Here is a 15,956-nt window from a genome sequence, read left to right on the forward strand (position 1 = left end):
CAGTCGAGCTGTTATCACGCGTCTGCCTATCAAAGACATGTCAAAGGGCTGTCACAATCAAAAAAAGCTTGTCACAAAAGCTGCACAATCGATCGGACCAACCAACACAAGTTTCGAAAACGAAAACAGGGAATCGATTTTAACGGCCTTCTCTCGGAGCGCGTCCAGCTCGTCACTATACGCTCGCAGCGAACGCGCGTCACACAGCAACTGCAGGTTCTGACACACACACACACACACACACACACACACACACACACACACACACACAGAGAGCCTATTAGTGCATAATATCAATGTAGCCTTCAGTAATGTTTTTCATTGATGTTATATGGCAGTCCACATTGCTGACTTGTGCGCATCTCAAGCGCCCTCTTTACGTTCGCCCTAATGCCTGTTTAGTTGTCGGTGGATTTGCCTATATTTGGCGTTGAAAAACGGATCAACACCAAATATAGGCAATTTACTAACGATTCAATGAACACTTTGCCTATGTCTCAAAAAACGAACAGGATTTTTTTTTCACAAAAGTGACAGCCCTATACGAGAGGACACCAAAGTTGCAATACGTAACATTTGTTCTGCAAAAATCTCCAAAATTGTGGATTTTTTTGCACAATTTTTAAAAAACAATTTTATTTGATGGAACATAAAACTTGAAGAATAATTATTATTTATATTTATTGTAAAAAATATTTTATGTTTTGTTATGTAACTGTTAATAAAAGTTTGATTATTATATTGTGATTTTTCCATTCAGATCCATTAAATCCAAGCAATATATATATATACGTTTTTAAAAGAAGCCATTTTCGGCTTCAGTTTCGGTTTTCGGCCAAGTGCATCCTAAATTTTCGGTTTCGGCGCAGAATTTTCATTTCGGTGCATCACTAATTTTCAGGTTTTTTTTTTAGGCAGGTCTAGCATAAGTTTTTAGGTACAGAAATTGAAAATCAAATGTATCAAATGTAAAACAGCATTGCATATTGGACTGTATAAATTAAACATTATTCTTTATTAAAGTTATAAAAGCTTTTTAGTTAAGAGCAGTGAGTGATTTCTTTGTTGTTGCTGTTCTATTAATATAAAGACTGTCACTTTAAGAAAATGCACTGATCCAATGGCCTACGTTCAGCTGGCTATGTCTGCTGTAGGATACTTACCAAAACGGGCATTTTGACATAATTTTTGTGTGAATTTGTCCATTTAAACACAATACTTCAGAGAGAGCTTAATATTTGTGCACATTCTGAGGCGCGGGTTTGCGCGCTTCGGGTGTGCGCATTCACAAATCTTCTCACTGTGCGCGCGAGCTCGCGTCCTTTGGTTCTTATATGTTTAAACTGACAAAGCTTAAATACATATTAACGTGTGCTGTTCAGGTCTCATCTGTGCGCGCGCGCTGTCAGCAACCGGCTGATGGCGAAAGGACTGCTCATATTCCAGCATAAGTCATTAACATTGATCAAGAGTGAATGATTTGTCCAGGGTTTCTTTTTCTTTTTTCATCGCTATTGTTGTAATGTCTGGGAATCCAGAATGCGCATCCATCAACATAAACATATATTAGTTGAACCCAGTATGTTTTACGTGATATTTATAGCAAACCATATATTACACAGATGCTTTGGTAGATTTAAGTTGAACCGTGGTCCCAGCGCGTGCCGAACCGTGTGAGGTGAACCGAACGGTTCGTTTTTTTTTCAGCGAACCGTGCCACCACTAATTAATATATATATATATATATATATATATATATATATATATATATATATATATATATATATATATATATATATATATATATATATATATATATTACATTTTTTTAATAAAATAAAAATGCCAAAAATACACCATTTTAAAGAAAAAAGTATATTTTATGTACATTGTGTGTGCTGTGTTGCAAGATGTTGATAATTTTGTTTATTCCAGACTAAAAGTTCTAATAATAAAAATGAAATAAAATATTTTAATTAATGCATTTTATTTTATTCGAGAAATTTGTAAATAACTGAATTTCTTAAAGAAAACACGTCCACATGTTTCTTAGTTAAACATTTTATAATAAAAAATGAATAAAATACTTTTGTTATAAATACAAATAAAAATATAAAATTAATATTCAAATTAATTGATGACTAATTATTAATTCTTTATTTTCTTCGTCAGATAATTATTAATTATTCAACATTTTTGTCAACACTAAGTTCGGGAGAAAATTCTGGGGGCATCTGAGATAACCATTGCTGGCCTTAAGGTAGTAAAGTTGCCTTAAAAAAATGCCTACTTAGTGTCTACATGGGCTCACTAGTTATTAGAACAGAATGCACATCGATGCAAGCAGACATAAAAGTTGTCAAATGGGTGAGACAGCCTAAACCAGGCATAAACAGAAAACAAGACAGAGACACTGTCCTACAGGACAGCATCAGATCCTCCAGGACAGCCTGGACTGGAGAGAGACATTGCGGTAGAGGAGGTGCCTATGCGCTCTGCGGGATAAACAGGGCTGTGCAGTCTTTTGAAGGCACAAAGACAAAGCGATGAGCACTGATAAGAGGCGGCGCCACACTGCTTGAAGCCCTGGGAGCTGAGCAATCACACAGACTGATAAGCATCGGCCCATAAAGACGACTCCGGCAGCTCTCCTCCAGACGGGCCGGAGAAGAGAGAAAAAGAGGGAGGGGAGCTGAGTGATAAAGATGGTTACTTTCTTTCTTTTAGAGGTGAGGGTTTAAAGGAGGGGCGACGTGAGATGATGACGAGACTGTTTTCTTGAAAGGAAGTCACTAGATGCAAAGGAACATCAGGTATGCTTGAAGGAACCGCAGAGAGTCAGTGCAATCTCAAAGATGAAAACTCCTGACAGTGCGATGCAGCTAATGTGTGTCTACAGGCCAGGCACTAAACATCACAACAGTCAACACGACCTACCTTCTACTGACAAACCACATTTCGGAGCTTGCCAAATGTGGTGCTTTGATTTCAATGAAACATGAAAGACTTTGCCGCACAAATATATATGTGTAAGCATACACAGCAAAATATCACTTTGTGACTGAAAAAGAGCAAACAGTGCAGTGTACTTTAATTCTCTGAAAGTGATTTTCTCTCTTTGTTTTGTTTAGACCGTATATATCTACACATAAGGAGGTTCGAAATGGAGAGAAACCTTTTAAAAGTACAAGCCTGACCAGATCTTTGTTGATTGGATTATCTTAACATTACAGGTACATGAAAGGAATCACAATCCCTTCAAACAACATCCCTCTAGTCTAACACAAAGGTCACAATAAGCCTATTTACCAAAAGAAGACTGTTGATAGCTTTTCAGCCAGGTCGTATCCATTTCTGTGTAACATACCGTGAAGTTTAAATGCATAAAGTGTCCTAAGAAAGTTGAGTCAAGCTAAATAGGATTCTTGCGGATTCATCATACTGGTAACTGTTTTTTGTAATCCAATTTATCCAAATGCTTCATATTCTGTTGAAAAAAAAACATAAGAGCAGCCAGTGGTCTTACCTGAGCCGGTATCTATGACTGTAGACTGGCCTCTACGGTCGGCCACCAGGCGAGACGAGCCAGGCATGCTAACGGGTTCTGAACGCACCGGCTGGATTCTGCAACATGAGGACAAGAGATACTCAAAAATTATGAATTAGACTCCTACACATTAGCCACAAAAGCGTGGGTGACGACAGTTAGAAATGTGAAATAGAAATAGAAGTGTGAATTAAGAGGTTCAGTAAATCACTTAAATTTAATCGAATGAATAACATAGTGTGCTGATTAATTAATACAGCATTTAAATCTTAAACATATCTCAATAATTGCTGTAAAAACACCACCAAATTCTGAAATTATAGAAAGATAAAAGGATAGAACAGCAGACAGAAAGATAGATGGATAGATAATGACAGATAGACAGAAAAAACGACAGACAGACAGAGAATGAACAATAGACAAACAGACAGAAAGACAGAGAGAATGAACAATAGACAGACAGACAGAGAGAATGAACAATAGACAGACAAAAAAATAAAACTAATGACAGATGAACAGAGAGATAGCAGTGTTTGTACTGTACAAGTGCTGGCTAGAGATGGTCAATATGTATATTTAGTGAATTTCTGTGGTTAGTAACATGAGTCGATGCTGTCATATTGTGAACTGGGTGTTGATGATTGCAGCTGGTAATGTGAGCAGCATTGTGTGTGAATGTGTGTTTAGTGTCTGCACCTGAGGCTGTGCAGGTCCAGGTCCAGGTCGTCTGTGTCGAAATCAAGAAGAGGCTGCTGGGTGTCGCTGGGCCCCTGTGACTGTAGTACAGAGGAACTGGAGGAGATAACAGTGGTCTGACCCGATGGATGGATGGTCTTAAACTGAAACTGAGGGCCCATCCAGAGTCTCCTGTGAGGGCCGGTGTGGGTCACAATTTCCACCTGTAGAGATGAGCAATTAAACAGCTTTAGCAACAGTCTGAACTTAAGCAAAGTAATATATTTTCAAATGCACAATATTCAGGTGAATCAAACAAGACTTTATTCTATGCATCAGGTTTTTAATAATCATTTTTATTTTATTTGATTATTTTCTCTGCTCACACAACATCAGTTACATCAACAGTAAACTGTTTTTTTTTTAATCACAGTTCCCAATGCAAAACATTCGTTTTCATATTGGTAGATATATATAATTAAAATAAAATAATAATAATACAATTAATAACTATTTCATATTATTACTGGGGGTCAATGTATAATTATTATTATATATTTTTTCTTAAAATATAAAATATGATCTGCATTTCTACATTTCTTATGACTATTAAAATTAAGTGATAAAAGCGTTGTTTTATTTAGCACATCTTTTAAATCTCATACATGAAACTTAACTGAAAAACACTAGCTGAAGCTGAAACACATAATTAATAACATTATATAACAATATTTCATATTTATAATAACATTCAATAAGATTTTGACCAGCAGTTTTAAATCTGGGGAAAGGAAGCGAGGTTAGACAGACGCCACTCTTTCTCCCCAGTGGACCTCATTAACATAGACACAGAAAGACATAAACATCATAAAGCAAGAGAGAGGGAGGAGTGGAGGAGTAGACCGTCCATCCAGCCAGCATCTCTCACTCCTCTTCAGTTCTCCATCTCTTCTGAAAGAGCATGGTGTGGGGTCAACTCTTCTGTCCTCTTCCTGTCACATCTGTGCAAATGAGGCCAGTGGTATGTGTGTGTTTTTTTTACTCTGTAGTTAACACCAACGATGTCACACAGCTATGAGAGAAACAGATGCGGGGCTAGCTTTTCTTCTGCTTTCGTGAGGACCATGGCCAGATGTTGCCCCCCTCTACACTCTCTCCACACTTCGCCTTGAGCCCGCCATATTGGGGCTGCCCCACACTGACAGCACTTATTACACACAGCCTGCTGCCACAGCACTCACAGAGGACTGTGCTTTTTATGCTATGTTGCCATAATGCACAACAGACAAGCAGACTAATTACAATCATATATAAAGCATATAAATAGAGCCATCAACAGGGTTTAGGCTGTGTTTAGCCAATAGCTGTCACTGCAAGTGTTAATGGTGTCATTAGGCAGGCAGGATGTGATGGGGATGTATGCTGTCGCTAATGATGGTGCATTACCAACCTTAAGATTTAAGATCTTTGGCTGGGGCCGGTCAGGCCACACAAAAACTGCCACACACATGCTGGACCTGTTGCATCTGCTTAACTAGAGTATTACATCATAAAATGTACAAAAGTCTGATAACAGATTGTAAATCTGGGGTTAAGAACCTAATTTAAAATGGGAAATAAATAAAGTTTTGAGATTGTGAATAATTTGTGACCACAAAACCAGTCTTAAGTGTCAATTTTTCAGAAATTGAGATTTATACATTATCTAAAAGCTGAATAAATAAGCCTTCCATTGATGTATGGTGTATTAGGATCGGACAATATTTGGCGAAGATACAACTATTTGAAAACTGGAATCTGAGGATGCAAAAAAAAAAAAGAAAAAAAAAAAAGAGTAAACTGTCTTTAAAGTGATCCAAGTGAAGTTCTTAAGAATGCATATTACCAATAAAAAAAAAATTATATATAAATTTAAGCTAGGAAATTTACTAAATATCTTCATGGAACATGATCTTTACTTAATATCCTAATGATTTTTGGCATTAAAGAAAAATCTATAATTTTGACCCCTGCAATGTTTTTTTTTTTTTGGCTATTGTTCAAAATATACCCAAGCGACTTTTTTTTATATAATAAATTATTATGCTGATAACACCATTTGTACTTTAAAATAACAAAAACTATTTTGACTAATGTTCATACACTTTTGGATCCCACTGTATACATCTAAATAAATAAATAGTGGCATTATTGATCAATTAAACCTTTTAAAACTACATTTACTGAAATAAAGTTGAAATAAAATATAACAACTTTATATGAAATATGAAAAACAAATCGAATTAAAATGACAAAATCCCAAAAATAAAAGATGAACAATAAATGATTAAGTCAAAATAAAAATAAAAAAAATCTAATTCAAAACATCAATTACTTTCATAAATAAATAAAGTGTGTTTTCTAATAAATCAGGCAATCATGCATAATAGTTTGGATAACAAAAACTGGAGAAAAAAAAATAATGCAATAAGATCCATGTTGGGTGAGCACAGCTGATAATGACACAAGAAATTATGTATGACTTATACCAACAACTCTGATGAATTAAGTGTAAGGGCCCTATCTTGCACCCAGCGCAATTGACTTTGTACACTGACGCAAGTAGCATTCCTATTTTGCACCGGCGCAAAGCGGACTTTTCCCTCCACAGACGCACGTTGTCAAACTACAGATTGAACTTGCGCTCCCTGGGCGGGTCGGCGCAAAAAAGAAGGTGTGATCCGGCGCAAACAGTCCCTGATGCTATCTTGCAGTTCAATAAAACGTTTGCGCAACTAACCAAAAAAAACCTGGTCTAAAGTCAATGGCGCAATGGGCATGTTATCAGATGCTATTTTAAGCGCGCAATGGCCATAGTGTAGCGTGTGTGCGTGCATTCCTCTCCAGACTTCACAAGGCAATGTGATTAAGTTAGTAAAATAATTTAATTATCTTGGCATCATTATCGATGATAAATTATCTTTTGAGTCTCACATAACTCATTTAAAGAAAAAAAATGAAATAAAGCTTGGGTTTTATTTTAGAAACATGAAATGTAAGAAAGAGAAGTTTCTACTATGTCTTGCCTTTACTTATATACAGTTATGTGGTGTATGAATTCTACTTCTTTCTTCTCTGGATGCTTTAAGATTTAAATCCGATTGTAAGCCTTTAACTCTTAATTATAAATTGTATAATAATTTATCCTGGTCATTTTTGTATTTTAGAAGGAAATTTTATTTTTTATCGAAATATTTATAAAAACTATTCTGGGATTGTTGCCTTTTTATTTAGGTTGTTTTAAAAATGGTTTTGTGAATATTCCCTCTGGTCTGATAATTGTTTTACTCTCGTTTCACTTGCAAGAACCGAATTGGGAAAAATGGCATTTATGTAGGCTACGCAGTTCCATTTGAATGGAATAATATATTGGCATTTTAAATATATTATTCTGTCACGCGAAGAGGAATCATTGATTTGCTGTTGTTTCAATCTGTAAATGCTGTCAATTCTCGGCCAGGACTCTTTGAAAAATAGGCATTTTAATCTAGATTACACATTTACAAAATTATTATATGCCTGTTAAACCAAAGCTTATTAGGTTGTGTTTCTCCTATCCCCATACAATGTCACCTGTGTTTTATGGCCAGACGAGAACATCTGTCTCCTCAGCTCTGCACCGCACCTGGCGCGCGCCTTGGAAGATCCGCCGTTAAAATATCGATCCGCTATGAAATATGCGCGTCCTACTTAAAGGGAAGGATATATGAAGCTCTGATTGGTTTATTTCATGTTACGCCCAAACCACACCTCTGAATAATGAAGCTACTTCAGACATGCCTCTTTGAAACTTGCGTCGGGCGCAAGAGTCATTTATTCCGCCGGCATAATAGCAACAGCGCCAAAGACCCGCCCACAAAGTTACTTGCGCTTTGCGCTTGATACTTGCGTTTCAGATCGTTAAAATAGGGCCCTAAGTGTTTCACTGAACTGAATGATGTGTGTAGCTTGAGTGTTGTTTATTAGGGTTAATATTAAGCCAAGGCAGAGATGAAGGCCATGGGAGGAGCCTGAGAGTTCTGACTCGCCTGTGAGAGCCATTCTTCATCCTCCTGACCACTGTGATCAGATGCCAGACTGTCATAAGACTCATGCCGAGTAATGGGGCCAGGGCTGCCAGGAGGAGCTACTGCACAGAGAGAGAAAATAATTATTAATTATGTACTAAAAACATATTTTATATTAGTTATGAGCAAAAAATATATTTTTGTTTTATTTAAAAAAAAAATACAGAGTACGTATATATTAAAATGAAATAAAATAAAATGCAGTGCACTTTTTTTAAAGACTCTAATATAATATAACATAACACAACACAAAATAATAATGGGTCACCTTGCTAACAATAAAGAGTAAACCGTAATAAAATCTTCAGCTCTTTCCATGAAGACTCCGTAAGAAGTGCACCAATTAAACACCTACTTGGTAATTAACATTTTTGGGCTGTGGAAAGCCAACAAAAATGTTCACAGTGCAGTTTGGTACGTGAGCGAGAGCAGGACATATAAAAGAGTGCGGAGCTTTCAGCAGCAAAGACAGCATGGGCAGTGACAGCTGGAGCACTTGGAGGCTTCGCTAAGCAGGCGCCAAGTATTCAGACTAATGTGCACAATCAGTGGTTTCCCTTCCCACCTCCAGGCAAACACATGCCTTTGTTACCAATGTACATAATACATCAGAGAATAATAAAGATGTCAAGTCCTCATCTGGAGGACACAAGGAGCCCGTCGCTCCTGTTGCCTCTTCTTCTCTCTATCTGTCTTGCAGACATAAGTGCTCACACACCAGGTGTTCAGACACACCGGATGAGGTGTTCCTGCCGCAGTCACTACTGTGCGAGTAACAGATACACCGACACCTCCACTTGAAGGGGAAATCTGCTCGCTATCCATCCCACTCAATCACAGTAACACTAGCCACTTACAAAGCACGCTCTCCGCTATCCCAGCAAGCTGCATTATGCGGATATAAATCGTAGAGTGACTTACCGACCTCTGATGGGTCAGAACAGAGCCAGAGCATGTTACCTCTTAAACACAATCAAGCTCTGGCCTTCCTCCTCCACCCTTTCTAAAGCCCAGGGGGACAATAAGTGTTGACTAATAAATAATTGAAGCATAAGAACAGTAGCAAGCTCTGTAGATCACATTACAGTGGGTTCATAATGGCCGGGCTTAAGAGGTCGAGGGCTCCTGGACGGTTAAGAGCAGTTTATCTGTTGTGAGTTAGAGTGTGAGCAACAGAATAAGGACAGGAAACAGACCCTGACCGCATAAACCTGCAGAATCACAGTCACAGCCTGGTTACAAATTTGCTTTGGCCACCAACACACAAACCATGTACAAGTGAGCTTTCTGTTAAATAATGTTTGTTCAGATGCATAACGGTGTGCATACTGATACCTGGAAAAAGAAGCCAGACGAGGTTTTGTTAACATTGATGCTTTTACTGTAGTTATTTTCCCCACTCTACCTCGAAAAAATTAACACTTATCATTTTAAACAACTTAATGAATTGATAAACAAACAGATAAATTAATATACTAATTACAATTGTGCTAATAACAATAAATAAACAAATATTTATAAGTATTTCCATAACTATATAAAAAAGAGAAAAAGTGAAAATTTGTAAATTTGTAAATATGTATTTAGATATTTAGTTATGTACACATTTTTTATTAATCAATTAATTCATAATTATTTTAATTTTAATGAATGATGTGTATGGCCACTTTTTATGCATAACATAACATACATAAACACACATATATATATATATATATATATACACACACACACACACACACACATATATATATATATATATACATACATACATACACGTATATATATATATATATATATATATATATATATATATATAGTATTAATGTTAATAAAAAATATGTAAACATAAATATTTACATAAATAAAAAACTAATCAATTATTTCATTATTTCTGCATTTTTTCCATTGGTTGATCTACAGTATAGTAAAAATGTATTCTGTATGTGGCCCTTTTCTATACAAATTAAAAGTTTATTAACTTATTTATTTAGTATACTCTGAAGACAGCTATAGAATCCCAGATGCATTTGGGTATATTCTGCTCGCTTGTTCCAACAATACAATGAAAGATTATGCCTAATAAATGCAGTGTGTAAGTTGTAAAGGTCACGAGCTGCACCTTCCTGCAGCTTTGAATAAAACCCTCACACCTTTCCTTATGAAATCTGGGCTCATTCATTAGAGCGCTCTCAGACACACAGCCGCCACTCTCTCTGCTCAATGACAGCTAATGTCGCAAGCTGAGGATTCCCCGAGCGCTGTCAGTTGGACCAAAGGAGCTTTGCTGGGCCAGCGTGTCCTTGTTATCTACCCATCATCTGGGTATCATCAGCAGTGGTTGGGTAATGCTCCCCTTCCCGAGTGCTGCCAAAGGCTGGGCAGATGGACAGGTGGAGATAGTGACCAAGAAGTGGCGCCACGGTTGCTTTTATCACCAGTCGTGCAGGCTCCAGCTCCTCTGACCCTATCGTCCACATGCTGCATTTTTAATCAGCCAGGTCATCCAATCTAGAAGCAAGACCAGAGCTGTCAATCACAAAGCCCTGCTCGCTGCGAGTCCTCAGAGCTGAGGGTAAAGGCATGCACCCCGCCCCTTTCTGAGACCGCTGAGCCTGGGAACAGTCTGCCACTAATTCCCCTCTGCTATCTCCAGCTCTCTTCCGCCATCTTTCTTTCTATTCTTCCCTTTCAAGGTGGCCTTTAACAAAGTAATTACAAAGAAAACAACAGCCTGATAACATAAATGCCCAGCTACGGCTTCTTTATGCTTCTTCCATAAAGAAGTTGCTTCACTTCCTGCCTATAACTACATTGCTGAGAAGACCTCAGTGATCTAATTCATGTATTAATTGAAACATTTAGTAATAAAGGGTTTCTTGATTTAGAAGTAGAAAAATTATTTCAATACAAAAATGACGACAAGAAAAAATAAGCTTGCATAAAATTTTGTCTGAAAACTCGAATACGTCAGTGGTTGCTTTGATCAGATGTGTAAATTAAATTAGAAAAAAAGTGCATCATTATGATATATTAAAAAAAAAAAGAGTTTTAAAATAGTTTTTCAAATAACCGAATCATCGTCAATAATAGTCAATAACCCAATCACAGACATAGTCCTGTTAATACATTTAAATTAATATGTAGAATATATGAATATTTTGCACTTTTGAACCGAAATTCTATTTTCACCTACTAAAATTAGATGCCATTTTAGTCAGACTGAGAAAACCCTTAGACACTGGATGCGTCAGTGGTTGCTGCTCATGGTGCGACACAACACAGCAAGCAATCAAAAGTGGCACGTCGTGGGCTGCCTGGCACACTGAGGGCCGGGGGCGCAGGACAAACACGTCCACATGCATATGCACATACTCTCCTGAGTATCAGGTTGGTGAGGTTCAGCTGTAATAGAAGTGCACCATGCAAAGATCTCTGACTTTCTTTAATTAAACATTAGCATCAATGCACTGAACAAGCTCATTATGCCTTTCTTTGCCCCCTGGTGGCTCGCATCCACGCAGAGTGCCACGACAGCTCATGCATGGCTATTTCATCACTCTGACACATGCATGGTGATTAGACCGACTTCAAGAGAATATTCTACCCGTTTAGCCTTGAGCACTTGGGCTTTAGTGGCAGAGAAGAAATGTGAAGCCTGGCCTGAAGGACCCAGACAGCTAATTACTCAATGTTTATGATTATCCAGCTAACGCAACAATGCTGACTTATTCAAAATATATTAGATGTGTGGTCATCCGTGAGCCTTCTGCCCTCGAGTTGCATTCCTTTCATACGTCAAGCAAAAGTGCTTGCGCTCGCTATGCAATTGTTATTAAATTACATGAGTTTAAAGCCACACTAATTGGTTTAATCTGATCTCTGGGTTAATTTGGCGCTATGATGAGTTTCAGGGCATGTATGTACTAGTGAGTGACGAAGGCCTAATTCACAACACCAATGAAAAAAAAAAAAGCGCTTCATCAACTGCTACGTTAAATGGAAAGGATTTATTTCTGCAATCGCTCAAGAACAGGCAGACAGAAGCAACGGAGTTAAACGTTCTACGTGTTGTGGTACACCAATAAGGGTTAAAAACAAACATCTCCAGTGAGACACAAATACTTACATCCAGCCAGTAGGTATTGATAGTACTGCACAAAGTCTGAGGCAAGCACCAAGGGGTGGTTGCTGTTGAAAGGTGGTTGTAGTTCATTCCACTGCAATGTCCTACTCAAAACAAACACAGAAATCAATTTAGGAAGTGCATATCAAAGGGCCAGATGTATATAACAGTCTCCAGCTGAGCTATAATGGACTCAAACTCTCCACAGCCCGGCAGACCTTCCATTTCTCCTGTCTCATGTGGGCACACGAGCTATACAGCTCAGTACATATAATCATTTAACATGTACAATCAGATCAGAAAGCCATTCTGAGAGCTACCCCTGCCTGTTTCCATTTTCTTCACTTGGCCACAAGTATTATTGCATTTTGACTAAGCCTTAGGTCGGTGACGTTAATTATTTGCTTGCCCTCATTAAGGCGCCATATAAGCTGTTTTATGTAAATGATATGACTGCAGTGGGTCGTGTCAGGAGCTTATGTCGGACTGAAGGTGAAGTGTAAAAGCAGGTAAATAGGTGTGGTGCTGGGAGCCTCGGGGCAAGACCTGGCTAGATTCCAACAGGCTCTTGGACAGGTGTTCAGCTCCAGAGGCGTGTCGTCGCCTATTTTGTGCACCGTGCTGATTGGACGAGGCTCCAGCACATGCTCCACCAGGTTTCCGTAGCAACTCAGGATGTACAGAGATTCAACAACAGCCTGCCGAGAATGATCTAACAGGGAAGAAAAGTCAAGACTAAGTAATCGAAGATTAAGATTTTAGTTTCTAACATAAGCTCAAATTGTTGTTTGCAGTTACATCTGTTACCACTTAAAGGATAAAAGAATTAAACATATACAGGTGCTGGTCATATAATTAGAATATCATCAAAAAGTTTTTTTTTTTTTTGAGCGACGTGCGGACGAATTCTTTCTACGCACACACTATTTTATCTATATTCTTTTTATCGACTATTTTTAACTTAATCTATTTTATACACCATTTTTTCAGTTTATATAACATGTGAATATATCCTCTATTGTATTCTAAAACAAAAACAATCAGAGCGCCTCGTTATCACTAGTTTTATTTTGATCTCCCGGGTCCGCTATTAGCTTATAGCCCGTTAGCATCAACAAGCGTGGTTGTTGCTAAACGTGCTTACATTGCTAATACTCTATTCACACACATTACCATTGCTGTGTTCACTGTTACTTGCTTTAATGGCAGATGAATGTCTACCTTTTGATTGCAGGTAAGGACACTGAAAGCAGCTCGAGGCCGTGGAGAAGCAGATTCGTGACCTGGAGGTGAGGCAGGCCCAGCTGAGAGAGCGGAGAGCCGCGCTGGAATCATTCCGGGCTGACGCTCAAAAGTCCGGGGTAAGTATACAGCGTGCTGTTAACAGTCCCACCACGTCTACTCCATGTCTTTCTCTGCACAGGCCCGGTGCACCCACACAATCCACGTTGCTTGAGGTCCAGTGTAAAGTTTCCACAGTCAGTGATGGTTTGGAGTGCCATGTCATCTGCTTCTGTTTTCTGAGGTCCAAGGTCAACGCAGCTGTATACCAGGAAGTTTTAGAGCACTTCATGCTTCCGGCTGCTGACCATCTTTATGGAAATGCAGATTTCATTTTCCAGCAGGACTTGGACAAAGCTTCCAGTACCTGGTTTAAGGACCAGGGTATCCCTGTTCTTAATTGGCCAGCAAACTCGCCAGAACTTAACCCCATTGAAAATCTATGGGGTTTTGGGAAGAGGAATATGCAATATGCCAGACCCAAGAATGCAGAAAAGCTGAAGGCCACTATCAGAGAAACCTGGGCTCTCATAACACCTGAGCAGTGCCACAGACTGATCGACTCCATGCCATGTCGCACTGCTGCAGTAATTCAGGAAAAAGTAGCCCCAAATAAGTATTGAGTGCTGTACATGCTCATACTTTTCATTTTCAAACTTTTTAGTTGGCCAATATTTCTAAAAATCCTTTCTTTGTATTGGTCTTAAGTTATATTCTAATTTTCCGAGATACTCAATTTGGGATTTTCCTTAGTTGTCAGTTATGATCATCAAAATTAAAATAAATAAACATCTGAAATATATCAGCCTGTGTGTTATGAATGAATATAATATACAAGTTTCACTTTTTGAATGGAATTAGTGAAATAAATTTTTTGATGATATTCTAATTATATGACCAGCACCTGTGTGTGTATATATATATGTGTGTGTGTGTATGTGTATATATATATATATATATATATATATATAAAACCGCCAATAATCAAACATCTTAATTAAGCTAAAGCTTAAAAAAAGCCATGTCAGACCTTTCTCTCTCTTCATGTTGGGGTTGGTGATGAACCAAGAGCGGGAGGAGGCAAAGACTGCAGCCACGCAGAACTCCCCACCGCTGGACTTACTGGGAGAGATCTGGGGAGGTGGCTTGGATTTGCTACATAAAAAAAAATATACGAATGACAGTAAGTATATAGAGAGTGAGAAAGAGAAAGCAAAAAAGAAATTAAAGACTGCTTTTGGTGACTGACATCCAGAGTAAAACAGGAAAATTAAAGCCAAATTACTGACAAGAAAAGAGACACAGTTGGGATGTAAAAAATAATCAAGACAAAATTTCCTGCATATGAATGAAATCGCTCAAGAGTTTCAAACAAAAAATACACATCCACAAACAAAATACTGGGCTTGTATACAATAAACATATTACACATTCATACTTCATGCAAGTAAAAAAAACAAAAACATGTTATTTGGCTTATTTCACAATTTGTTTTTGCATGTTTTAAGATTACACTTAAGTTTTAAGTGTAATCTGGAAGACACAATTTACAATATATTTTTGTATACATATGTTAATGAGAAAATGTTTTTAAATGTGCAGTAAAATGCATATTATTAACAATGTTGCTTTCGACAGAATTCTTATTTCACTTTGTGTTTGCCAAAAGAACCACATTAAGTTTTATTTAGCGAGCACAATTTCACCACAGTTGTCGAAACCAGAAAACTGCAAGCTGATGTTTTACGTTTCTGTTCAGTGGATTTAATGATGTTGTTAAAGCTCAACACATACATATACACTTCAGGAGTCACAGATACAACATAATGGCTGTCATTTGCTTATCAAGCTGCTTTAAATGGAAGCTTTTAAGCTGCTTTGGAAGGCCACATTTTAGTCTTGGCATTTGAGAAAAATTATTAGGACCTATTGAATTATTCTTTACGTCACTAAGATATAAAAAAAAAAAACAAGGAGAAAAGGGGTCATAAGCTGGGAGATAAGGACTCACATATGGAATTCATTCTAGAACAGACGCCATGTGGTGTTATTGTCCAACTGTAAAAACCTGCCCTCCATATCTCAAACATACAAGAGACTCCCAAAACACTGACTATCAGCTGTTTCACACAGAATTACACCTCAGATACCACAACAAATTATTATGAGTTTAAATTTAATGCAACTAAATTACTGAACTTAATCCAATTCCATCCATCCA

At 37.7% G+C, this 15,956-nt stretch overlaps 1 protein-coding gene across 11 annotated transcripts in view; it reads right to left on the reverse strand.

Moving 5' to 3' along the window:
* The window catches only part of LOC132123611 (BCAS3 microtubule associated cell migration factor-like), a 233,928-nt gene that overhangs the window by 128,037 nt on the left and 89,935 nt on the right, over positions 1-15,956 (reverse strand). For 10 of the 11 annotated variants that reach the window (XM_059534370.1, XM_059534364.1, XM_059534363.1 and 7 more), the window contains 6 exons: positions 14,766-14,890; positions 13,001-13,166; positions 12,458-12,558; positions 8,290-8,390; positions 4,244-4,446; positions 3,527-3,624 (listed from right to left, as the gene is read on the reverse strand). In XM_059534370.1, coding sequence (XP_059390353.1) covers positions 3,527-3,624; positions 4,244-4,446; positions 8,290-8,390; positions 12,458-12,558; positions 13,001-13,166; positions 14,766-14,890 — 794 coding nt within the window. The remainder of the gene's footprint in view (positions 1-3,526; positions 3,625-4,243; positions 4,447-8,289; positions 8,391-12,457; positions 12,559-13,000; positions 13,167-14,765; positions 14,891-15,956) is intronic. The other variant, XM_059534368.1, reaches the window with a different exon arrangement.

Source organism: Carassius carassius, chromosome 41, assembly GCF_963082965.1.
Source record: "Carassius carassius chromosome 41, fCarCar2.1, whole genome shotgun sequence".
Taxonomy (NCBI): Eukaryota; Metazoa; Chordata; class Actinopteri; order Cypriniformes; family Cyprinidae; genus Carassius; species Carassius carassius.